At 36.6% G+C, this 24,959-nt stretch overlaps 2 protein-coding genes across 2 annotated transcripts; one reads left to right on the top strand and one right to left on the bottom strand.

Moving 5' to 3' along the window:
• Positions 1-10,008: 10,008 nt before the first annotated feature.
• Positions 10,009-11,659, top strand: LOC104234446 (two-component response regulator ARR22-like). The gene is made up of 3 exons (XM_009788011.2): positions 10,009-10,129; positions 10,672-10,945; positions 11,286-11,659. The coding sequence occupies exons 2-3, from the start codon at positions 10,676-10,678 to the stop codon at positions 11,463-11,465; spliced, it is 450 nt and encodes a 149-aa protein (XP_009786313.1). The 5' UTR covers positions 10,009-10,129; positions 10,672-10,675; the 3' UTR covers positions 11,466-11,659.
• A 428-nt stretch (positions 11,660-12,087) lies between these two features.
• LOC104234447 (abscisic-aldehyde oxidase-like) lies at positions 12,088-23,841 on the bottom strand. Its single transcript, XM_009788012.2, has 10 exons — positions 23,463-23,841; positions 20,818-22,482; positions 15,940-16,199; positions 15,635-15,844; positions 15,309-15,527; positions 14,194-15,159; positions 14,003-14,098; positions 13,278-13,376; positions 12,820-13,009; positions 12,088-12,596 (listed from the first exon to the last, which is right to left on the bottom strand). Exons 1-10 carry the CDS (start codon positions 23,602-23,604, stop codon positions 12,373-12,375), a joined length of 4,071 nt encoding a protein of 1,356 aa, XP_009786314.1. The 5' UTR covers positions 23,605-23,841; the 3' UTR covers positions 12,088-12,372.
• Between the last annotated feature and the right edge of the window lie 1,118 nt (positions 23,842-24,959).

Here is a 24,959-nt window from a genome sequence, read left to right as displayed (position 1 = left end):
CTTTCACACTTATCTCCCAGAACTACGCTCGGTCTAATTCATGCGGAGTCATCATACGTAGGCGATCTCTATAGGATTCGACCATAACCAAAATAAAAAAGAGAGAAGAAAAGAAAAAGAGAGAGGAAAAACAAGAGAGAAAAAGAAAAGAAAAGAGAGAAAAATAAGAAAACCAAGAGAAAAAAACAATGGCAAAACAAGAGGGAAATGAGAGGATAAAAACAAAGAAAAAGCAAAGGCCAGAATGAAAAGAGAGAAAAGGGGAAAAGGAGAAATTGCAAATGGAAATAAGGAAAAACTGGGATGACGCAAGCAGCCGATCAAATGCATAATAGAAACGGTTAACTGTTTAGGTGCATTCATTCCCCAAAATGTGCGGTTACCAATTTGTTAAAGCCCTAATCACTAATAAGGTTGTTGTTGATATACTGAATTCCAGGCAGGTGGTTAGTTGATTGGCATTCCGGCAACTCACTCCTACAACACCCGATCGAAAGACAAGCTGAACATGGCCAACCAAGAACCGGAGACAAGTATTGTTGATCCATCAAAATAGGTGGAAGAATTGGATGTTAATACGATAAAGGAAGAGATGTATAAGTTAAAGTAGCAAATGGATGAAATGTACCAGGCCTGGGCAAAGGGTCATCCACCCCCGGTTTATCCCACCAACCCTGCTTATATCCCATCATCAGCCCAACCTCAGGAGCCTCCCATGGTAAACTCATCTCCAGCCTTTCCCCTCTATCAACAATGCTATGGCACCACTTCCCATACTTCTCAAGCTCCACTACCCAAACAAGTCCCATACCCTCCTCCACCAGTCACTCCCGTTTTTGTGGCACCTCCACCTGCTGCATTACACCGATCTTCCAGTGAACCTCTGTTCCAGACTCACGACAACCAGTATTATCCCCCTGAACCCACCTTCAAAGTTTCGGAACCATATTCTTATACCCCTCATCTTGATCTCCCGGCGAAGACCGAGAAACCACCCAAAAATCCCGAACATGAGGAGATGATCAGAAAGGTCAAAAGCTTGGAACAATCGTTTAGAGATATGAGGGGGGTTGGGAGGTCAAGTAAGTGTGGCCTATAAGGATTTATGTCTGTTCCCAGATATCCAGTTACCAGCAAGGTTCAAGATGCCTAAGTTTGATCTGTACGACGGGCATGGTGACCCAGTAGCATACTTAAGAGGATTTTGTAGCAAGATGAGAGGGGCAGGTGGAAGAGATGAATTATTGATGGCATATTTCAGCCAAAGTCTGAGCGGATCAACATTGGAATGGTATACTAGACAAGATTACAATAGGTGGTACACATGGGACGATTTGGGCCAAGCCTTCGCCTGTCATTTTCAGTACAATCTTGAAATCATCCCAGACCGTCTGTCATTGACGAAGATTGAGAAAAAACCTGGTGAGAGTTTCAGGGAATATGGATTCCGTTGGAGGGAGCAAGCAGCGAGGGTTGACCCTCCGATGAAAGAAAGCGAGATGGTTGATTATTTCTTACAGGCCTTGGAGCCCACTTATTTTGGTCACTTGGTGTCAGCAGTAGGCAAGTCCTTTAATGAGGTTGTAAAAATGGGAGGCATGGTAGAAGAGGGACTCAAGTCTAATAAAATCATGAGCTATTCAACAATTAAAGCAACCACCCAGGCCATTCAAAATGGTACTAGGGGTGTACTCGGGAAGAAGAAGAAAGAGGATGTTGCGACAATTGAGTCGGGAGCTTGGGTCGGATCCAGGGGCCCTTCATATTACTACAACCAGCTTCGACCCTATCACCAAACTTACCACCACACTCCATATAGCCCACCACGACACTACTACCCACCCGCCAGATCCCCATTTTTCTGTCCATCATGCACAAATATACACTCAACCTCCCGCTCACGCGTAATGGCGTGCGCTAGCTCCACAAAGTATCTACCCAGCTCCACAAAATGCCTATCCACCCCCAAGAGCCTACCGCAATCCCCCTGGAATAGGTTTCCGGCCCAATCAAGCCACCAAGAATGAGAGGTTGCACGAACTCGTCGCCAGAGTCATCATACCTCCTTTTTCCTACACCCCGGAAGGGTATAAGGGAGTTTTTCCAACTTAAAGTGACAATCGAAACGGGATTATTTATTTATTAAATTCAGAGTCGCCACTTGGGATAATTTTATGGTGTCCCAAGTCACCGATTCAAATCCCGACTTAAGGAAAAGATTAACTCTGTACTACAGTCCGCGAACACAGAAATTCGGGTAAGGAATTCTGTTAACCCGGGAGAAGGTGTTAGGCATTCCCAAGTCCTGTGGTTCTAGTACGGTCGCTCAACTGTTATATTTGGCCTATTACTTGATTTAAATACATGTTTTAGCTTATGATATAATTTTAAATTATCAACCACTTTTAATTAATTTTAGGAAGATTCAACGTCATCAAAAATACGTCTTGAACCACGTCACATAAATGCACCCACGATCTACGATATATTTTATCTAATGTTGTCGAGATTTGGATTTGGGTCACATAAATGCACACCCGGATTGGGATTTACGTATCGTGACCATGCCACAGGAACCGTACCCATATTCACGATGGTTATTATTAATCGCGCCTAAAGTAACTACGCATATACATAATTATTTATTCTATGTTTTGAGATTCGGCCATGGATATCATATGTTGGAAAGAAATTCGTTGGTGAAACTGCATCAACTTGAAGCGGCTAAAGATCTGGTTTATAACAAATACTAGAATAATTGAGGAATTGGAATTGGCAATTAAGAAAAACTTATCTATTTGCTAAACGAATAGTCATCAGTTATGTTCAAATCTTAGTTACAGCATCTTTCTCTCATGACTAGAATAATGAGCCGAAAACTTATGTAATAACCATTCTAATTAATTGTGACTATAGCTAAACACAACAAACTAAAGTATTGAAGAAAATCTATCCATCATCCACAAATACACACGTAAAACAAGATTAGGCATGATCCATTAAATACAAAAATAAAAGGGGGAGAAATTGTCCTCAACGAGTAGATCTCTCTTCAATTACAGCGATGGCGTATGAACATGAAAAGGGACCCGAGCTTGACCGGAAAACCTCTAACGGATGCCTCGCCGACAACTCGTTACCTCGCAGACTTCTTTGCTCGACTCACACCATCATGAGCTGCGTACAGATTTGGAATTGGTTTGGAGTCTGTTGTGAGGTGCTCTATCTCTGACTAAAGTGGTGACATGGAAAAGGGTTGTGGGGACTGAGTTTTCAGTTCGCTAGTGGAATTCTATTTCTGGTAGTTGAAAAGGAGGGAACAGTGGTAACTTGGTTAAACCATGCGAAGAAGGTATTCGCGAAAATGCCTAGCTAATGAATTTCTTGGTGGAAAATATAACAGTTCATATGGTGGAGGAAATTAAAGGTGAAGAGGAAAATTTGGTTGGAGAGTTACATCTTCCAACCTCCAAATCCGCCAACATTGTCACCAACTTCATGGGCACAATTAATCTTTTTGGTCATCTAGGTGGTTTCCTCGCAAATGCTAAACTTGGCCGTTATTTCACTGTTGCAATCTTTCTTCAATTGCTCAATGAGTAAGATTTTTGAGCCAATTAGAGATAGAAAAGTTGTCTCCCAACAGAATGCACCAACTTTTATTGAAATTCTGGCCGTTCCCTTTTCACTATCGTTCTCTTTTTTTCCAGATCTTCTCTTTGCTTTTTTCGTTTTTCTTTTTTGAGTGTGTTTTTAATTTCTGAGAAAAGAAGATTGTTGGAGGGCGCCGTTCTAGCTTAGAGTTGTAGTCTAGGTCTTTTTCATTTTAGGAGTTAGGGGGTTATTTTATAGGGGTAGGAATTAGGTTAGGTCAAATGGGGAATGGGGTATGGGCTCAATATTTTGGGCTTGAAGGGATTTAGGTCATAAATTTGGGCTAATTAGCTTTGGGGTAGGAAGACTAAATCAAAATCCTTTTTTTTATATTTCTTTTCCTTTGATTTTAAAAATGAATTAAAAATAACTTTATAAAGATACTAGTATATTTAAGATAATAAAAACGTTTAGAGAAGACATATAATTACCATATTAATGAAATTTAAATACTACTCAATATATACTAAAATGTAAAATAATTTTTTGAACTTTTCTTCTTATTTGTTTTTTTTGGAAAATAAAATGCCAAGACTATTTTTGTATTTTTCAAAAATAAAACTAACTAGACAAAATATCAACTAGCTAGAATAAGGGAAAATATTTTTGTAGTTTCTTTTTTTTTTTTTAGATAAAATAAAGTAAAGAGAGTGATACTAAACCTAAACTGAATATTTACGCTAAAATATGAAAAATCTTGGGGAGGGTCAAAAATCACATGTCTACTGGGAGGATGCTGTAACTTATGAGACTAGGATAATGTGAAAATTAAATTTAGTAATACGAACTTCTCTTTATATCTGTAGTTACAAGATCATGGCAAACTAAAGGAAAGGTTTAGCCTTAACATACCTTATAACAATCTGTCCAATGACCACGTTAAACTTGTCTCGTTGCACCGTAATCTACAACAACGATAAAAATATTATCATCAAGTTATGGAAGGTACGACTATCGCACAACGAACGACAAGCTTATTTTATAATAAAACGGGCAGCATCTCCCTTATAATCTTTATTTCCTCCCAATTCGACATAACACCAACAACAACAAGAACACAACAATAACAACATATATACATTATTTTCCAACTTTATATACATCACAAAATACTACAAAATATTCCAACACACCTCAATCTCTTCATACACAAAATGACCATCGTATAGTGTCATACAATCCGAAAATATTACGACGAACAATCACCCAACCATCCTGCCATTATGTGGTATTTCTCCATGCCCTTTCTCCTCCAAAACTCCACAAAAACAGTAGCAAAAGAGACAACCCAACAACAACATGAAATAGCTCACAAAACAGTCCACTACAAGTTTAACAACGCGAACTCACGGCTTCCGATCACCGTCACGTGAGTTCTTACAATTATTGAAAGAATTTCTCTACTTTTACAGCAGAAAAAATGGATGAAAGAGGGCAGTATACTTACTTTATTTAGTGAATATCTCAGCTCCTATCTTGGTTCTTCAACCCTTAGGTTTTTCTCCAACTAGAACTTGAAAAAAAGAGAAAATCATTTAGGGTTTTGTGTTGAATTTTTGGGAGAACTTTGTTGGGGTGTACCTCTGATATTTTTGCTCTATTATGAGTGTAATATCTGAAGGAAATCAGCCCTTAAAAGGGCTCTTTGGCCAACCCAAACTAGCTCCTTTTTGAACACGTTTCGGCCTTTCATTTAAGCAAGTAGGTGACACACCTACTTGTCACCTATGCAGTCTCGTTGAAATGCAAATATCTCTTTACTCCGATATCGTATTGACAAAAGGTTTAATGAGTTAGAAACTAGACTCGTAGATCTTCAATTTTGTAGGTGGATCATCCCGTAATCTCAGATATATTGACCTAAATTTCAGTACATTTATGAATGTAACTTGTGATGACCTTTGCCAACTTTTGTTCCACAACTCACTTGACTTCAAAACATAACATACGACTATCATATGACTAAAATAACTCATAACATAACATCCTTATAATGTTATGAACCTTAGTCTCACCTCAAAAGTACATGTTATAACATTCCCAACTTGTCAACTTTCGATGAAACTTATATTCGTCAATTCGTTTAGCTTCAAAGCCTTCCAACAATTTTGGTACTTGTTACTCATGAGCATAAATATTTGTAACCTCCAAAGTAACATGATTAGCTTACTTTATATATTTTCAAAGATGATCTCATTTCTAAGCGTACATCAATTGACTTGCGATGTACTCTTACATACGAAAATATGGGGTATAACATAACACCACCTAGTTGAAAAATACATTTTTAAAGCTTTAGAGCCGTTAGGTAGTAATACTATTTGTATAGACCTAAAGAATAATTTTAGAATAAAATCTTTCAAAAGATAAATACCAATTGGATATGTAAAAGACAAATTCAACAACATAAAATTTTTGAAGTGTCATTTAGCAGCCATTTATTGAAAAAAGGAGAAAAAGCCTTCTCAAAGGAGAAATTTGGCAAGTGGTCAATGATAAGAAGTTTTGATTCTTAAAATTCTTATGCTTGACATAATTTTTTTTCATGATCCATATTTGTTATATTCAAGAGTTTATGCTTTTAAAATTTATTCCATAACTTAATATATAGTTTAATAATTATATAGTTTAATAATATTTTTATGATTTAAAAAAAAATGTATACTCATTGATATGAAGAACACGCACAATGCGCATACTCTAAAGCTAGTTATACTAAAAGTAGAAAGCTCCTACATTCAAAGTTAATTTACAATAATATTCTTTGAAACTTGAGTTACCATTTTGTCCCTAAAAAAATAATAAACCTTCAATTAAATAATTTTTTAATTACATTAGCAATGAACCAGATGAATTAGAAGTGAAAGAATTGTACATAAATGCTTCATACACTCAATTCAATAAATCCAAATAGGATTGACGACATTCATATTCTCCTTCAGTTACTTATTAAAAACAAAAGAATTTGAAAAGATACGAATATTTCAATAGAGATCAGATTCATACACATATTAAAAATGGTATCTCGATAGTCATTTTTCACAACTATTTAAGGAGCTAATATATTGACAAGGCAATGACAATCGATCAAATAATTTGTTATCAAACAAGGATTTGTAAATTTTGATTTATATCTGAATATTCGCCTTTTCCTGCTGCATTATATATGGATATGCTCTAAACTCTTTGAGCTACATTTTCTTTTTCTACTTCATTGCGTATATCTTTTTCATTTTTATCTCGAAGTGTGTTCATTCATTTATGTGGAACAAAGTTTTGTTACTGCCACCTTGTTTGATCCTAAGCTTTGCTCTTTATTAATTTTCAACATAAATTATCGTCTTCCGCGGATCCTTAATTAATTACGCAATTGCCTAAAAAGAAATCTTTTAGTAGAAATGATAGGTTAATTAGCGAGAATGCTCATGTCCTTTTTAACACTTCGATTTTTCCTTTTTTGGCCTCCCACTAAATCATGGATTAACTTCAATAACGTACTCTACAACTTGGAATTATGGCTAGCAATGGAGTGAGAGAGTTTGTCTGTCCTTTTCTCTCTGGTTGATAAAAAAAATACTTATCGAAATAAGTGTGATTCACTGCAGTAATTTGTGTTCGTGGTACCCTGGTGTTTGAAGTACTATATCAGTGTGGTTATCCATTCTATCTTGGGAGGAAATAGAGAGCGTTTGGCTAAGCTTATAAGTTGGTCGAATTGGTTTATAAACATCTTTTGGCTTATCTATGCGTTTGATAAACACCTGAAGTGTTTATAAGCTAAAATAAGTCATAAGTCATAAATTGTGCACCCCACTTTTAGTTTAACTAAGGTTTTTACTAGTTTATCTGTAATATATTTTTTAACTCACAAAATACTTTTACCAAAATAAATTTCCTAACTTTCTCTTCATTCCATATTCGTTGTTCATCTTTTCTTTTCAAAGAAACTTTTTGATTTATAATGTTTTGTAAAGGTTTTTAAGAGTATTTTAGTCATTTTAACAAAAGAACATCTTATCAATATTTTTTTACCTAACACATCAAATGCTTATTGTCAGTTCTAACACTTCTATCCAAACATATAAACGCTTATTTAAAAAAATCAATTCCAGCACTTAAAAAATACTTTTTAGCACTTAAAGCTTATCAACTATTTACAATCAACCAATCTAAACGGGCTCAAAATCCTAAACCTCGGGTACTAAAAGGGGATTATATTCCTTAAAAATACACTATAAATTCAATTGGCTCAGATTAGTTTTTTGCTTATTCTACATTTCTTGTTTACATTTCCAGAATTTAATATTTGGATACAGAATACTATCAAGATAACCATCAGAGACTGGATTTCCTGCATCCTCTTTGAGTCAAGGATGATGCAAGCACAATGTTATAAGATTCTGAACACACCTACATGAAAATGTGTTTTTTTTCCTAGTTAACCAAAGCAAAGCTTGACCTTCGATGAGATGTGGGACAGAGGAAATCAGAGGCGGCTCAATGGTCTTAGAGGCCTAAAGCCGAGAAAGAGGCCTTAAACTTGTTTAACAATTTTAGATATTTTTGTTGAAGTTTATTCTTTTTACTTTTCGAGATGCAATTTCATCTTGACGATATAATCAACAATTTCATTTTGACGATGTAACCAACCTTTTTAATCTTTGTTGAAAGATTACTAACATTTGATAAGTTTTTATTAAGTTTAATTTTTCGTTTTTTCTTTTTACATGACAGTCAACGTAACTCACTATATAACATTGTCTCCCAAAGTAATAATCATGTAGAAGTTTGTATTTACAACGATGATAAATATTTTACGATCTAATTAGCTTGAAGCATGCCTGTAGAGATCTTGAAAGAAAATATCTTACAAAGTTAGAACTGTAAATAAAATTTATTTAAGTTGGAGTAAGAAGAACTAGAAAGTAACTACAGATTTAATTGTCTTTCACTTTCATTTGAATTTTTTCAACCAACTCCGAAAAAAGATCACATAAAATATAAAACTATATTAACGATTGGTGACAAAGTAGCAAAAGATGGTTGAAAAAATTTCTTATACTACTATTTAATAATAAATACAATAAATATTTAAATTACATATAAAAAGAGCCGCTTTTGGGGCCTCTAATTTTGTGAGGCCTAACGCGGCCGCTTTAGTGGCCTAGGGATTAAGCCGCCTCCGAAGGAAATACTAGTCTGCTTTCCCAATATTTTTTGACTTCTGATTATTCTTATAGTTTTAAAAACAAGGCGAATGTCATGAACGATAGACGATCATTGGAAAACACGAAAAAGAGAATCATGAAAAAATTAATCATACTTCAGTAAAAAGGAAATTCCAGGACATGAAGCACATTCTCCGATCAAAGGGATGGAAAAGATTTTATTTTAATTATTTACAAAAAATGAAATAGAATAGAAAAAGCTCGCGACACAAGAATCAGGAACCTTACTCCTGGTGGAATATAACTAGCTAAATCTTTTCTTTTTTTATAAATCATAATTCAGTAAAATAGGCGACAACTGCTATTAGGGTGTGTTTGTAACCTAATGCTGCACTTGTTCGTAACGTTCGGAATTTTCTATGTAATATCTACTTTTTCTCATTTGAATTGAAAAATATTCTTTTCCTCCTCTTTCCCAACCTACTTCTTGTGAGTTAAAATATCTAAAAGAAAAATTCTACTCTGTCAAGTAAAATGTGATTTTTCATTGCCTGGAATTGGACATGGGGGTTAGCGATTTGTTTAATTATTTTTGTGATACATTGGAAGCCAAATCATTCCGATCTTAGAATTCATATCATGTTGTTCTTGAGCAGTATATATAGAAGTAGGGAAAAAAATATAGTGATAATTTGATTCTTCGTGGCCGTAGTAAATAGGAGAAAATTCGAATTAAAATTTTCGTTTTCACAAAAACTTTTTTAAAAAAGGAGAGTCATAACTTCGTTTAATAGATTAAATTAAACTCATTGTTGGCTTCAATTAAAGTCGGTAACCAAAAACACCGTGAAGTCCCATCAAATCCCAAAAATTTCAAATTCCATATTAATTCGTATTTTTAAAATTTAATTTTTCAAAAAAAGAGGCAAAGCTAGAATTTAAATTTTCTAACTATTGCAAATTTATCCTAAAAAGGGCTACAATAATTGAAAATGCCAAAACACAATATATTCAAAAAGTTCTTATATGTCACGCTTATCGACACTATTATGCTAAAAGTCAAAGAAAAGAAGTGTTGGGATAATAACTTTAATCCTGATCTCTACTAGATGTCGTGTTGCGCTTTTCAACTTCCCAATAGCAAATTTAAGCAAATTTCATTTATGTTGAGTTGCCATTTTCAATTTTCCAATGTCAAATTTCGGCATATTTCATTTATGAAACTTCTTACATGGCTCCTATTTAAGTGCTCATCAAATTACTTCAAGAATATATGCATTCAAGTTTTTGTTCTGAGTACGAGAGAGGTATGTACTAAAAACTCTCATTCAAGAATTACATATTTGCGTACTGAATAGTTAAAATTATGTTTTATCAATAGCATCATTTATATGTTCTTTTTCCTACAAATAATTATCAAAAATATATCCATTTGATCCCTTCTATATGTGATATACATCTAGTAACACCTTCCTGAAAGGATATAAACAATGTGGTTAATATTCTTACACAATAAGTATGTTTTTTTCTTTTTTGTATTTTTCACTCTGTCCGATACCTGCATTGGAGTGGTCGAACTCGAGATCTCTAATTAAGAATAAAAGAGTACTTACTGCTCTTTGTTGGTTACCTAATTAATATGCTTTCTATTTCTAAATGAAGACTTAACACAATAAACAAGTTCATTAATGAAATAAGTTTTAATCACGCTTAGATTATATACGGATTATATCTATGTTGAGTAATAAGTTACAAAATCGCGCACAGATTATACACAAATTATATCTATTTTTGATTAAACGGTTGTATAGGCGACTATTTAAATTAATTTTTCTACTTTTTTGGACAGGAAAATGTCTTCGAGCGCGAGTGCTTCTTCTTCAAAGAGTAAGAAAAGAGTTGGACCTGATAATGACTTCAAAGTTGGGAAACAACTCCAAGTACTCATAGTTGATGATGATGACGTGTCTCAAACAACCTACATTTTGTTTCTTCAGAAGTGTGGAGTGGAAACTTTGGGAGTGAGAAATGGAAACGTAGCTGTTACTATTCATGATATTACAGAAATGCGTTTCGATTTAATCCTAATGAATTCTGTACTGCCGCTTATGGATGGTATCCAGGTAAGCTTTCTGAAATCGCAAAATTACTTTCGTAAACATTCGAGCCCGCGCGGGTTGGCTGAGTTGGTTGGGTGAGTGATTTCCCAGTTGATAGACCTAGGATTGATTCCCCTCTCCAGCAGCCTCCTTTTGCCTAACACGGTTTACATCTCTGTATAGTTTGCGTCTTTGCGAGCTATCGCACGGTTACCCAGTGCACATCCGAAGGATAGCAGCTGCAGTTTCCTGGGATTTTCCGGAAAAGGAAAATTTATTCGATACAAATAAGTTTTATCCTTTTATATATGTGCGGAACATGTTTCCATTTTAATAAAATTTAACCGATTTTCTCAATTTATAGGCAACAAAAAAGCTTCGAGAAATGGGAATTACAACTATGATTGTTGGAATGACTAATGTGAATGACAAGGAAGAAGTTCGCAAAGAATTTATGGAAGCTGGTGTTGATGATTGCTATGAGAAGCCATTAACCCCTGAAATACTTCGCAGCCTTCTTGAGAAACTTTCCAACAAAGCTTAAGATCAAGTCAAATAATTATATTAAGTCATCTCTTATCAGACTAAAATTATGTGTGGTTCTTTAGTCAATTATCTTATTATGAATTATATGTAGTGATGAAGTACTTTCAAAATGGTACGTATCAAAGATGTAGCAGACATATGATTATGGTGCTATTTCCTTATGCTATGAACTATAATATTTTACTTTTAAAATGTTGAGTAGTAGTTTTAAAATTTCAATAAGGTACGACACCACTTATTTTTTATTTTTATTTTTTTGTTTTCTATTCGTTGTTTGGTACCCATTTTTGGGTCCGACTAATCTGGATTCTTGTGGAACAATCTTACTTTGAAATAAACTGCTCGCTATCAAAGGTGACTCCCTCTCAAGACTCGAATTTGAAATCTTTTTTTAATAAAAAGAGAGAACTCTTGGCCATGAGTTTCGTCTAAAAAAAAAGGGCAACTCGATGCACTAAGCTCCCGCTATGCACAGGGTCCGGAAAATCCAAAATAAACAAAATAAAGTGAGTTTGGTCTAAATAACCAAAATAAACACTGAGGTGAGATATGAAATCCATAAGAAAATTGAATAATAGGATATCACAAGTTTCCAGTAAAAATTCGACTTGATCCAAAGATGAAATTTACTACAGAACTCTTTATTTCTCTATTCTTCAACTTATAATTCAGTTGAATACACAATATTATTTTTACTGCTATACAATCTGAATTTACACTAAGGTTGTTATAGACAGAATTACAAAAGAAACTTTCATCATCCATTTTTTGGAAACAGACAGTTCAAATTCTTAAGAAGATTTGAAGAAAAAACAAGTATTCAGTATCATTTGAGACATATTGAGCACTTTTTCCTTGTGATTCAGACCACAGAAAATGTCTCCAACTGTGTGATATTCCGCGATTTAGTTTGATTTCTGAGTGAGCAAACTTTGCAAGTATTTCTCCACATAATCCAGACCACACTGCGTCTTCACAACAGGTAATATGGCAGGAACATCCAGATAGAATTCTGAAGCAGACTCGTCGAGCTTGCCCCAAAGTTTGAGTTGTTCTCTTGCTGCTTTAACGGCTGCTCTTGTTGCACAATGGACTGAAGCTGCCAATAGCAGTGGCGGTTCACCAGATGCTGCAAAATAGTAATTAATCATATTAGGTTCAACAATTTGTACTAATGAATATACATATATGATATACTATCTTGAAATGAGTTTGCGACATATTCCACTCAACCAAGTGAAGAACAGTAGAAAAATTTTCATGACATTCACAGTTATAATCGAACAAGCAAAGAACTTGGCGAACTTTCTTGACAGAATGGAAGGGAAAAGAAATGCAGAAAGAAATAATACCTTTGGAAGAGAGAACCCGTTTTTCATGATGTCCGCTGTTTACCAAATGAACGTTGAAATTCCGGGGTATGGTGTCAATAGTTGGGATCTTGTATGTCCAAGTGCTATTTGAGACCATCAACCCATCTTCGTTTGTAAGATATTCTTCATGCATAAAAAATCCAATACCTTGTACATAAGCCCCTTCAATCTGCAAGGAAAAGAAAAAAAATTGCCGCTATTTAGAACATCTTACGATCAAGAATAGATTATTCACGAGTTTGAGTAACAGCTTAAATGCATGATACACCTCTCAATTACATAAAAATTCCAACTACAAAATCTAAAATATACAACAAAGGCAAGACTATTATGAACCTGTCCCATATCGACAGCTGGATTCAAGCTCTGCCCACAATCGTAAATAATATCCGACTGCAAAATCTAAAATATACAACAAAGGCAAGACTATTATGAACCTGTCCCATATCGACAGCTGGATTCAAGCTCTGCCCACAATCGTAAATAATATCCGACTGCAAAATGGTAGTTTCTCCCGTCAGAATATCTATCTCCACCTGCAAAAAGAGCATATGCTATTACTTATCCATAAGAATGTTTTTCGGAAGAATAAATTGGCTGCAAAATTATCCACAATCAGAGTTTCCTGTTAAGTGTTGTGCACTCAAACTGATACAACCTAGGGAGAACCACGCCCCAAAAGCTAGCTATTGAGGTGGTAGAGGCCAAGGCTATATAAATCTCACATCAGCACTTTGTAGTACCGATGTTGGACTCAAGTCACATTCCTTGCAACATATCATAACAAATGGTATCAGAGCCACCCACCACCCTCTGTGCTCACCGTGCCTTCGATGGTCACGTTGGTATTGCAGTATTCGTCCGGGGATAGAAATATCTAGTGCACAACCATCCAGGACGACGGATGCGGAGCGTGGTAGTTTGTTATGGTCTGTTGCAAGGAATGGGATTTGTCCACATCGGTACTACAAAGTGCTGATGTGGGGTTTTATATAGCCTTGGGCTCTCCCACCTCAATAGCTAGCTTTTGAGGTGTGGTTCTCCCTAGATTGTATCACAAACATACTGAAAATCGATAATCATTGAAGCAGACTGAAGCAGGGAACGCTACTAAAGGCATGGATAGTCAAACCAGAAAAAGCAACAGAAACAACAAGTTTACCTCACTGACAGCAGCACCAAAGTTCAAATAACTCATGGAACTGGATTCTGGTACATAATAAGAACTTGCTGATAAGTTTACTGCTTGCATTTGTGCCTGCAAAAAGAAGGGAGGTGGGTGGGAGAGAACTGCAAACTAAGATATTTAACACACGAGAAAGAGTGACCAAGTGAAATATTGGGAAAACAAACCTGGCGAATGAGCGTTGGCCAATCAAGAGAGCCATTTTGTTCCTGCAACTGTTTCTTCAGAGGAGTCAGTCTTTCAACCAAGACACTACAGCAACGCCTAACTGCTTCACAGCTTGATTCCGATGTAGTGCTTCCAGCCGTACACCCGCCTTGCACTAAGCTTAAGCTGTCTGCTTGTATGACTCGTACTTTCTCTACAAGTTCTTCGCTCCAACTACTTTCAATTAAACCAAGAGCATATGCAGTCATCTGTCTAACCTTTGTCCATAGCCCTTGGCCAATTTCAATCCCTCCAACCTCTACAACAATTGATCCATCCGACAGGATACTGACTTTTCCTGGGGTTGGTCGTTGCATAGCTTCAAATATTATTGGCAGTCGAGAAATACCCTTTTTCTTCCATGTGTTTTTCTGGTTAAACTGTTCCACCATCTTGCTACGTTGGAAAAAGCTCGAGGACACAGCCAACTTATCCATGATACCAGGCAACGTATATTCTCCTACTTCAGTTACGATGTTATCATAGAATAAGTTAATGCTTTCAAATGTATGAACATTTTTATTTCTGACAGAATCCACCTCCTTTGACAGTAAACTCGCTACATGCTCTATTATAGCTTCGGCAATATAAGATCCTTGCACCTCCCCAGGGGCCCGCATAGCTGATTTGCTGGTAAGATTCGTCTTGCATACTTTTACATCAAAAGATAAGGCACCCCAATCATATTTCTTTATTGCTTTAATCACATTTGATGGTAGGAGGGGGCTTATATCTTCCGAAATCCCAGCATTTATCAATATATCAAGATGTAATGCTGTGATCTTTCCGCTTGACTTGAATCCTACACTGTATGTTACTTTCATTGGGTGTCTTCCTCCTGTCATTATCATGTCGCTGTTCCGGTTGACATATATCCTCACAGGCCGCCTTAACTTGTATGCTGCAAGTGCACAGGCTGTCGAAACCTAAAATCATACATAAACTTTGGCATTAGAGTCGGAAATTTTTTCTGGAACAGATCGAGAAAGAAAGAGAGACGAGAGAAAGAAACATCCACATGCATTATTATTACCAATTTTTATTATTATTACTAATTTTCTTTTCATATACTCACAGGCATTGCTCTGACTGCCTTGCCCCCAAAGCCACCTCCAACCCTTCTTGTAATTACACGGATATTGTGTTCAGGAACACCAAGACAACTGGCAATCACATTTTGCGCATACTCAGGGCACTGGCTTGAAGTATAAACAACCATACAGTTGTCTTCATCTGGAATCGCAAGGGCAGTCTGTGTCTCCATATAAAAATAGTACTCGGAACCAAGTCTTACCTGGAAATGATTATTAGAAGAAGAGCCAATCAATTTAAAATTTGAACCTTTAGCATAAATCTACTACAGTTAGACATGCTATGGAACTATAGAGAAATCAAAAGTACCTCAGCAGAGAGAATCTTGTGATCAGCTTCAGCCATTCCTTTTGAGAAATCACCAACCTGTTTTGGATATAGAAATGGCGGGATTTGGAAAAAGCTAGATTTCTCAACAGCTTCCTCGACAGTTAAAATGGGTGAATTTACATTTACAGTGTCATATTCAACAAGGGCTGTTGTGGCAGCCACGTCAGCAGACCTCTGAGTGTCAGCAACCTATGTCATTAGATCGCCATATGTTGAACAACAAAAAGAAATAGTTAAAAAAAATCTTATGGATCAAAAGTATATGAGAAATTAATGTTTCATACCGCAACTGCAATTCTCTCGCCAGCACATCGGGCGAGATCATCTGCGAATAAAGGCTCAGGGCCAAACATTGTAATAGATCCTACATTTGACCCTCCACTTGGGATATCCTTGAAAGTAATAATGTCGGTGAATCCATCTGTTAATGAATTATACTCAAGCTGGATTCCTTTTACACCTGCTAATGGTTTTGTGCTGTAGATAAACGCTCCATGCAGGCAGTTTGGTGGTGATGGAATGTCATCTACATAAACAGCTTCACCTGCAAAATATAATATAAACCAGAAGATGAAAATTGCAGAATAAAGTTATTGTTAAAATAAGATGCACATAGACTATTTTTGTGTTAAACCAATAAAAGCATGGATGGGGGAATACATGACAACAAGGGGTACAGAAAAGGAGAAGAAATGACCACAAGAGCTGATCTGAGAAAATACTGAACAATTTACAGAGGAAAAAACATCAAAAGCTCAAGCCTCTTCTCAAATGGAAAATAAATGACAAGGGAGGAGGAAAGGCTGATGAGGAAATTTGTAACGTAAAAACAAGTTCGGCTGAATTTGTATTTGTTGAATTATGTCAAATTTCCATCCCACATCGGTGGGTTAAGGAGTTGGTGGGAAACTTTTCCCCTATAAAAGAAGGCTTAATGTTTAGGATTTAAATACACCTCTCATTTGCCTTCTATCTGTTTAAGGCATTTGTATCTTCTCTCTTTAGTATTATTTCACTTGTATTTTTGGAGTGAAATAAAATATTGGTTGTGTCCGAGGAGTAGGCAAAATTAGCCGAACCTCGTAAATTCTGGTGTTCCCTTTATTGTTGTTTTATTGTCTTATTTATTATTTGGTGGCTGTCATAATTTTTGGTATAGTAGTTGTGACTTATTCACACTATATACATTTGGCTTCCGCAACAATTGGTATCAGAGCCAAGGTACTGTCTAAGTATGCTCTGTGGTTGCAGCATAGTCTGATCTTCCACATCAGAAAAGATTTATCTTGGTAACTGAGTCAAGGTTCTGTCTGAGTATGCTCTGTAGTTGCAGCTTAGTCTGATCTTCTACATCAGAAAGGAAATAATCTTGATTTGTGTCGTCAGCTATTAAATAATATTTGTGTCAAATATGGGAGACAATAAACAAGAAGAATCTACATCAAGTGTCAACAATACGTCATCATTGGCATCTTCGCTTATGACAAGAATTGTGTCAAATGCGAAATTTGCGGTAGAAATTTTTGACGGGTCCGGACATTTTGGGATGTGGCAAGGCGAGGTTCTAGATGTCCTTTTTCAACAAGGGCTAGATCTGGCCATTGAAGAAAAGAAACCAGATGTTATTGGAGAAGAAGATTGGAGAATTATCAACCGTGTTGCTTGCGGTACCATTCGATCCTACCTTGCTAGAGAGCAGAAATATCCATACACAAAGGAAACTTCTGCAAGTAAATTATGGAAAGCACTGGAGGATAAATTTTTGAAGAAAAATAGTCAAAATAAATTGTACATGAAGAAGAGACTGTTTCACTTCACCTATGTTCCTGGTACCACGATGAATGAACATATCACCAGTTTCAATAAGTTGGTCACAGATTTGCAAAATATGGATACAACTTATGATGATGGTGACTTGGCCTTGATGTTGTTGGCGTCACTTCCTGATGAGTACGAGCACCTTGAAACTACTCTACTCCATGGAAATGACGAAGTTTCTCTTAGAGAAGTTTGTTCGGCTTTGTACAGCTATGAACAAAGAAAGCGAGAAAAACAGAAGGGCGGAGAAGGAGAAGCACTATTTGTGAGGGGTCGTCCTCAAAGTCAAACGAGGACAAAGAAGGGAAGATCCAAGTCAAGATCCAGACCCAGCAAAGATGAATGTGCCTTTTGTCGAGAAAAAGGGCACTGGAAGAAAGACTGTCCGAAGTTGAAGAATAAGGCCAAACATAACAATGGAAAGGCCATTATGGATTCAAATGTAGCTGATTGTGATGATTCAGATTTCTCATTAGTTACAACAGAGTCATCAACATCATCAGACATATGGTTGATGGACTCGGCTTGTAGCTATCATATGTGTCCCAACAGGGACTGGTTCGTGGAATTTCAAGAAGGAGAATATGGAGTCGTCCACACAGCGGATAACAACCCTCTTACCTCATATGGAATTGGTTCAATACGATTAAGGAACCATGATGGAATGATCAGAACATTAACAGATGTTCGATATATACCGGATTTGAAGAAGAATCTCATCTCTGTGGGAGCCCTGGAATCAAAAGGGTTTAAAATCATTGCAGAAAATGGAGTGATGAGAGTATGTTCCGGTGCACTAGTGGTAATGAAGGCTAATCGGAAGAATAATAATATGTACCGCTATTGTGGCAGTACAGTTATTGGGACAGCGACAGTGACATCCAGTGACGACAAAGAGGCAGAAGCAACCAAGCTATGGCACATGCGCTTGGGACATGCTGGAGGAAAATCCTTGAAAACTCTATCAGATCAAGGATTGTTAAAAGGAGTCAAGGCTTGCAACTTGGAGTTTTGTGAGCATTGTGTTAAAGGGAAACAGACAAGGGTTAAATTTGGTACAGCGATCCATAATACTAAAGGCATTTTGGATTATGTACACTCTGATGTTTGGGGTCCTTCCAAAACACCTTCATTGGGTGGGAAGCACTATTTTGTAACCTTTGTTGATGATTTTTCCCGAAGAGTATGGGTGTATACAATGAAGAGCAAAGATGAAGTGTTGGGAATTTTTCTCAAATGGAAGACGATGGTGGAGAATCAGACAGGCAGGAGAATCAAGTGTATTCGCACAGACAATGGAGGTGAATACAAAAATGATCATTTCAATAAGGTCTGTGAAAATGATGGCATCGTCCGACACTTCACTGTTAGACATACACCACAACAGAATGGAGTGGCAGAACGTATGAACCGGACCTTGCTGGAGAAGGTACGGTGTATGTTGTCCAATGCTGGCTTGGGCAAAGAATTTTGGGCTGAGGCAATTACATATGCATGCCACCTCATTAATCGTCTACCATCTGCTGCTATTGATGGCAAGACACCATTTGAAAAATGGTATGGAAAAACCTGCTGTAGATTATAACTCTTTGCACGTGTTTGGCTCAACTGCATATTATCATGTGACGGAGTCAAAATTGGATCCAAGGGCAAAGAAGGCTATTTTTATGGGAATTACTTCTGGAGTCAAAGGATATCGCTTATGGTGTCCTATGACAAAGAAAGTAATATTCAGCAGAGATGTTACCTTTGATGAATCTGCTATGGTAAATAAGGTAACAAAAGACACCAAACAAAATAAAGGTGCTTCTAAGCAGGTGGAGTTTGAGGGAAAACTACTGGTTATGTGTTTACTTTTGCAAAGGCACTAGTTAGTTGGAAGTCTACTTTGCAGTCAACAGTTGCTTTGTCTACAACAGAGGCAGAGTACATGGCTATTACAGAGGCTGTGAAGGAGGCAATTTCGCTTCAAGGATTGCTAAAGGAGCTTGGTGTTGAACAAAAAGGTATCACAATTTTTTGTGATAGTCAAAGTGCTATTCAATTAGCGAAGAACCAAGTTTATCATGCAAGGACGAAGCACATTGATGTTCGGTATCATTTTGTACGAGAAATCATAGAAGAAGGTGGAGTCACGATGAAGAAAATTCATACTACGGAGAATCCTGCTGATATGCTGACAAAGGTGGTGACTGCGGTCAAGTTTCAACATTGTTTGGATTTGATCAACATTGTTGAACACTGAAGATTGAAGATGAAGACACAACCAAAATTTGTTACCGAGAGAAAATTGAAGATGTGGAATTTTGCCAAGGTGGAGATTTGTTGAATTATGTCAAATTTCCATCCCACATCGGTGGGTTAAGGAGTTGGTGGGAAACTTTTCCCCTATAAAAGAAGGCTTAATGTTTAGGATTTAAATACACCTTTCATTTGCCTTCTCATCTGTTTAAGGCATTTGTATCTTCTCTCTTTAGTATTATTTCACTTGTATTTTTGGAGTGAAATAAAATATTGGTTGTGTCCGAGGAGTAGACAAAATTAGCCGAACCTCGTAAATTCTAGTGTTCCCTTTATTGTTGTTTTATTGTCTTATTTATTATTTGGTGGCTGTCATAATTTTTGGTATAGTAGTTGTGACTTATTCACACTATATACATTTGGCTTCCGCAACAGTATTAACACCAAAGAATGGTAACAACCAGTGAATAGTTGTAGTAGAGGCTTGAAATGAAGCCTAACACTAATTAACTACACTTTTAACCAAGCAAGACAGTTCTTCGATCTCATACCTCCTATGTTTTCCCTGCTGTACATTGTTGTTTCTTTGGTTGTGTATTTTCACTTTAAATATCACTTATCAAATTTACAGTATATAAATCTCAATCATCAAAATGGAATGTCCAGAACATCTCTTGAGAAACAACAAGGCCTGTTCATCAGAACACATTTCTACCCTTCACAAGCATCTAAACGAGATGTCTGAGAATCTAAAGTAATTTTCTTAGGTTACAACGACAAAAGTTTCTCAAAAGTTCCTCGTAATTGTTGGTCATATAGTCATGTTCTTATCAGAAAATTTGTGTATACTCAAAGCAAAATTTCTATTGAATTGCATTTAGAGAAAATACATAAAACATAAACAGATGTTAGGGAATGCAAATATAGTGAATGTATACGACGATTCATTATTGGAAACCGCCTCTACCTTCCTAGGGTAGGGGTAAGGCCTGCGTACACAGTACCCTCTCTAGACCCCACTTGTGGGATTCCACTGGCCTTTAATAGGTGACCTTGTCTTAACATGCACAAGATGAAATAAAATACCAAAGGAGAGTACAAACCAGCAGCTTGCATGGAAGCTCCAACCTTCTTCATTGGTTCACCCACTGGATAGTGCTCGCTACTTGATTCCACAACCTGCTTAGCAGAAGACAGTAGCGATTGTTTTCTCCCCTGACTAATGCCACCATCATTACTACTTTTTGAAACTTCCTCGAGTGAGATGTCATTGATTCCATTGAAAATAGCAGAATGAACATCAACTAAGGGATAAAGAAACTGAAAAACATAACTGACGGCCAAGCTTGATCTGTATTCTGGGTGTAAAGCCCCATCTTCCGGTACCACAGCTAGTTTGACTAATTTAAGTGCTTCACTTAAAATATGTGCATTTAATATTTTCCCTGTTAGATATTCCTCTACCTTTTTACCCCTTGTTGAGTGTTTTGTACCATAAGCACCAAACGCCAGCTGGATATCGTTTATCAGGATGCCGTTATGGCAGAGAGAAACATCAACCCCAAAAGCAGCATTTACATATGCTATTGCATTCCCATGAGGTCGTGGAGCAGCTCGATAGGTTTCAAACAAAAACTTAGAAAAGGTTTTGAGAGAACTCTCTTCTTTAAATGGGATCCAAACACTTAGAAGCACGGTCCTTGAGTCTATTTGAGGTCTCGATAATAATTCCTCCCATGTGAGTTTTTCAAGTGCATGACCGGTCATCAAGCTAACGGTAGCACCCACGCCAAGAAATAATGTAGCGATATCTGAAGGAAAACCATTCTTCTGTGCCATAACCAAATTTCCTCCCACACTAGCAGAGTTCCTAACAAATGGTGAAGCAATCTTCTCCATGTGGTTAACCAGCTTTTCGGACACCAGCTTCCCATATGGACCCAAATTGCCTTTGTTTTCCTCTTTCAAGAATGATATAAGTTTAGAGATGGTCACAGTTGCTCCCACTTCAATGCCTGTCTGATCTCTTTTGATGATTGAGAGTTCAGGAATATACCTGAGATCAACGTAATGATCATATCGCTGTGTTTCCTTATAATAACCTGTGCCTGTATTACCAACCACCAGTTTAAAGCTCGCACCATTTTCCGCCACACTGGAGTTCAACAAGCTCTGTAGCTCCTCGATGGAAGTAGGACTGTACCAAGGGTACCTTGTGGAGTCCAAATTTGTGGTGCATTCATTTTTCAAGAACTCCGGATATGTACTAAAATTCTTGGTTGGATCATAAGGAGGTAATTTACTTATTTTCATTTCCTTGGAATCTCCCTTTTTCCAAAAAGAATTGAACCCCAAATCCTCTATATCAATATCAGCAGCAAAAGACTTGCAAGCATCAGCAATGGGCCGGTATCCAGTGCACCGACAAAGGTTCCCTGCTATGGACTTTTCGGCTTCAGATGAAGTAAGCTTAGAGAATCCAGGCAGAGGATCTGCTTTGTTTCCTTTATCGGCATTGATAAGAGCTGAGAAAAATGACATGCACATTCCAGGAGTGCAAAAGCCACATTGAGAAGCATGGAAACCGGCAAATCTTTCATGAATAGAGTGGAAACCATCTCTGGTGTTCCCAAGGCCTTCACTTGTAGTAATTGAGCAACCATTTAAACTGCAAACAAGTGTAAGGCATGAACTCACGCTATAATCTTCGACCTTTTTAAGCTTGGGATCATACTTTGAGACCAGAACGACACAAGCCCCACAACCACCTGTAACCATAAGAATTAAGTCAAGTTCTTTCTGAACCCAAAATCGAGAACTTGTTACAAAAATACTTATGAAAGGGCAGTCGCGAAGCCACTTTAAGCTAAGGGGTGTCATTTACACCATTTTGCCAGAAAATTACGCTGTGTAGCTAGGGGTAAAATTATTTTTATTTATATATACTATATGTTGAATCCCCTTATTTTCTCAGTGTGTTTCCTTCTTTATATTTTAACACCCCCTTGTGAAATTTCGGGCTCCACAACTGCGAAATGGGCATACTTACAACTTTGACGAACTAAGGCTAACAGAATAACAGAATTGGAGTCAAATTAAAGATGGAAGGGGAACAGATCATACACCTTCAAAAAGCTTATGAAGAAAAAAGGATTTTCAACTAGTCTCAAGTCAGAAAATAAGAAATAAAATATCTCATCTAACATGTATTCTACATTGAAAAACTACAGAAGTTAGCCATTTATTTCATTGTTCCAGAAAAGTAATTCTACTGCTAAGCTGCAGAAGTTAGCCTAGTATATGTATATAATCATGCATATATTAAAACCTTTAACTCTTTTTTTTTTTAATAAATATTTTTATGATAAGTAACCTTATCTCTTAAGATATTGAAAAGAAAGGTCATATCATTTGGAGAAAACTACAGTAGAAGTTGTCAATTTCCAAGAAAAGCACAGAAATAAAGCAAAACAAACATGTCCATTAAAATACCGATATAAGTAAATCCACAGCTTTTAGTACAACAACAACAACAACAAAAAACGCAGTAAATTCCCAAAAGTGAAATCGGTGAAGGTTGAGATGTACGCGGCCTTATCCCTACCTTGGAACTTGGAAGACAGAGATGTTATTTTCGAAAGACAAATCCACAACTTTTAGTATTCCTTATTACTGTTGTATTAGCACCAAAACAAACAAATAGTGTACATGTAACAGAGTGGTTAAACAAATGAGGAGAATTAATTACCTTCACCACAACCAAGTTTAGGACTCTTGAAACAAGTCTCAGAACGCAAGAAGTGAAGCAAAGTAGTAGAAGGATTAATATTTGGCAACTCAAACCTCTCTCCATTTACTGCAAATACTAAATTCCCTTTTCTCTGTTCCATTAATAGCTCCTTAAAACCAAGATTCTTGGCTTAACTTAACACAGACCCTTTATCAATTCCTGTTTTTTCTCCTACTTTTTAAGCTGAGGAATGAACAGTTAAAAGATAAAGCAACAATCTTGAATTGAATTGGGGTGTCCAAATAATATCTCCCACATGCTCAATGGTCAACTGCCAATTTAATATTTGAACTCAACATGTTCTTTTCATTTCTGGGAGCTATTTAATAGGAGGAAATAAATTAACAAATAATTATATTATTAAAGCATCAAGTTTCATAGAGTCCACTACTTCAGAAGTTTCTAAGGTAAGAGGATTTGAAGGGGACGGCCATCAATTTTATTTTACATTCTTTTTGTTTTGACTTTTTTGTATAAGAATATTTATATATGGCGCAGTAGCATTAAAAAGTTGCCACGTAGGCTTGTGTTTTAAGGGAAAAAACTAAGCAGTAATACCTTTTCAGATAAGGAAGAAACATGTCACAGAAACAACACGCACTTTCTCGAGTTCATTTCCTATGACTATTTTTCCACTGTGTATTAAATGTTGTGATTCTCGAATCAATATGAAGATTATTTGAGAGGAAAAATAACTCTATTTCACAAAAATAGAATTACAGAGAATTTACACTAAGAATTTCTCTTTACAAAAAACCTCACCAAACTCTTTTTTTGTTCTCACAATCTCTTCCTGGATTGTATTTCAATCTCTCTGGATTGATATTTCTGTGTAAAATATAAGGCTCTATTTATAGCCTTAAAGAAGGTGGTTGGTGGTTGAATTCTTCGTTCAACAATGGTGGGCTTCTAGAATTGGGAGTTGGCAGTAGTTGAACTTATCAATTCTCCCCCTTCAGCTGCATTCCAACACAGCTACTATTTGAAAGTTATTCCAACTATGTCTCTGCACAGCTCTAACTTTTCTTGAGTGACCACCTTTGTTAACATGTCTGTTGGATTCTCCTTCGTATGGATCTTCACTAGTTTCAACAGTTGTTGATCCATCACCTCGCGTATCCAGTGATAGCGAATGTCGATGTGCTTTGTCCGAGAATGATACATTGAGTTTTTGCTTAAATCAATTGCACTTTGACTATCACAATGTATCTTATACTCTGTTTGATTTATCCCTAGTTCTTGGAGAAACCGCTTTAGCCACAACATTTCTTTTCCAGCTTCCGCTACAGCAATATACTCTGCTTCAGTTGTGGATAGTGCAACACACTTCTGCAATCTTGACTGCCATGACACAGCTCCCCCTGCAAAAGTATAAACATATCCTGAGGTTGATTTTCTTCCATCAGGATCTCCGGCCATATCTGAATCTGTATAGCCTTCCAAGACTGGATCAGC

Source organism: Nicotiana sylvestris, chromosome 11 (assembly GCF_000393655.2).
Source record: "Nicotiana sylvestris chromosome 11, ASM39365v2, whole genome shotgun sequence".
Classification (NCBI taxonomy): Eukaryota; Viridiplantae; Streptophyta; class Magnoliopsida; order Solanales; family Solanaceae; genus Nicotiana; species Nicotiana sylvestris.
This window is presented reverse-complemented; position numbering and strand designations above follow the sequence as displayed.

Excerpts from the sequence above, each read along its gene's own strand:
- LOC104234447 (XM_009788012.2), bottom strand. The coding sequence starts at position 23,604 with ATGGAACAGAGAAAAGGGAATTTAGTATTTGCAGTAAATGGAGAGAGG. Across the intron at positions 16,200-20,817 it reads AGCTTCCATGCAAGCTGCTG|GTGAAGCTGTTTATGTAGAT; the intron begins GTTTGTACTCTC and ends TATATTTTGCAG. Across the intron at positions 12,597-12,819 it reads ACGGGTTCTCTCTTCCAAAG|CATCTGGTGAACCGCCACTG; the intron begins GTATTATTTCTT and ends ACTATTTTGCAG.
- LOC104234446 (XM_009788011.2), top strand. The coding sequence starts at position 10,676 with ATGTCTTCGAGCGCGAGTGCTTCTTCTTCAAAGAGTAAGAAAAGAGTT. Across the intron at positions 10,946-11,285 it reads CGCTTATGGATGGTATCCAG|GCAACAAAAAAGCTTCGAGA; the intron begins GTAAGCTTTCTG and ends CTCAATTTATAG.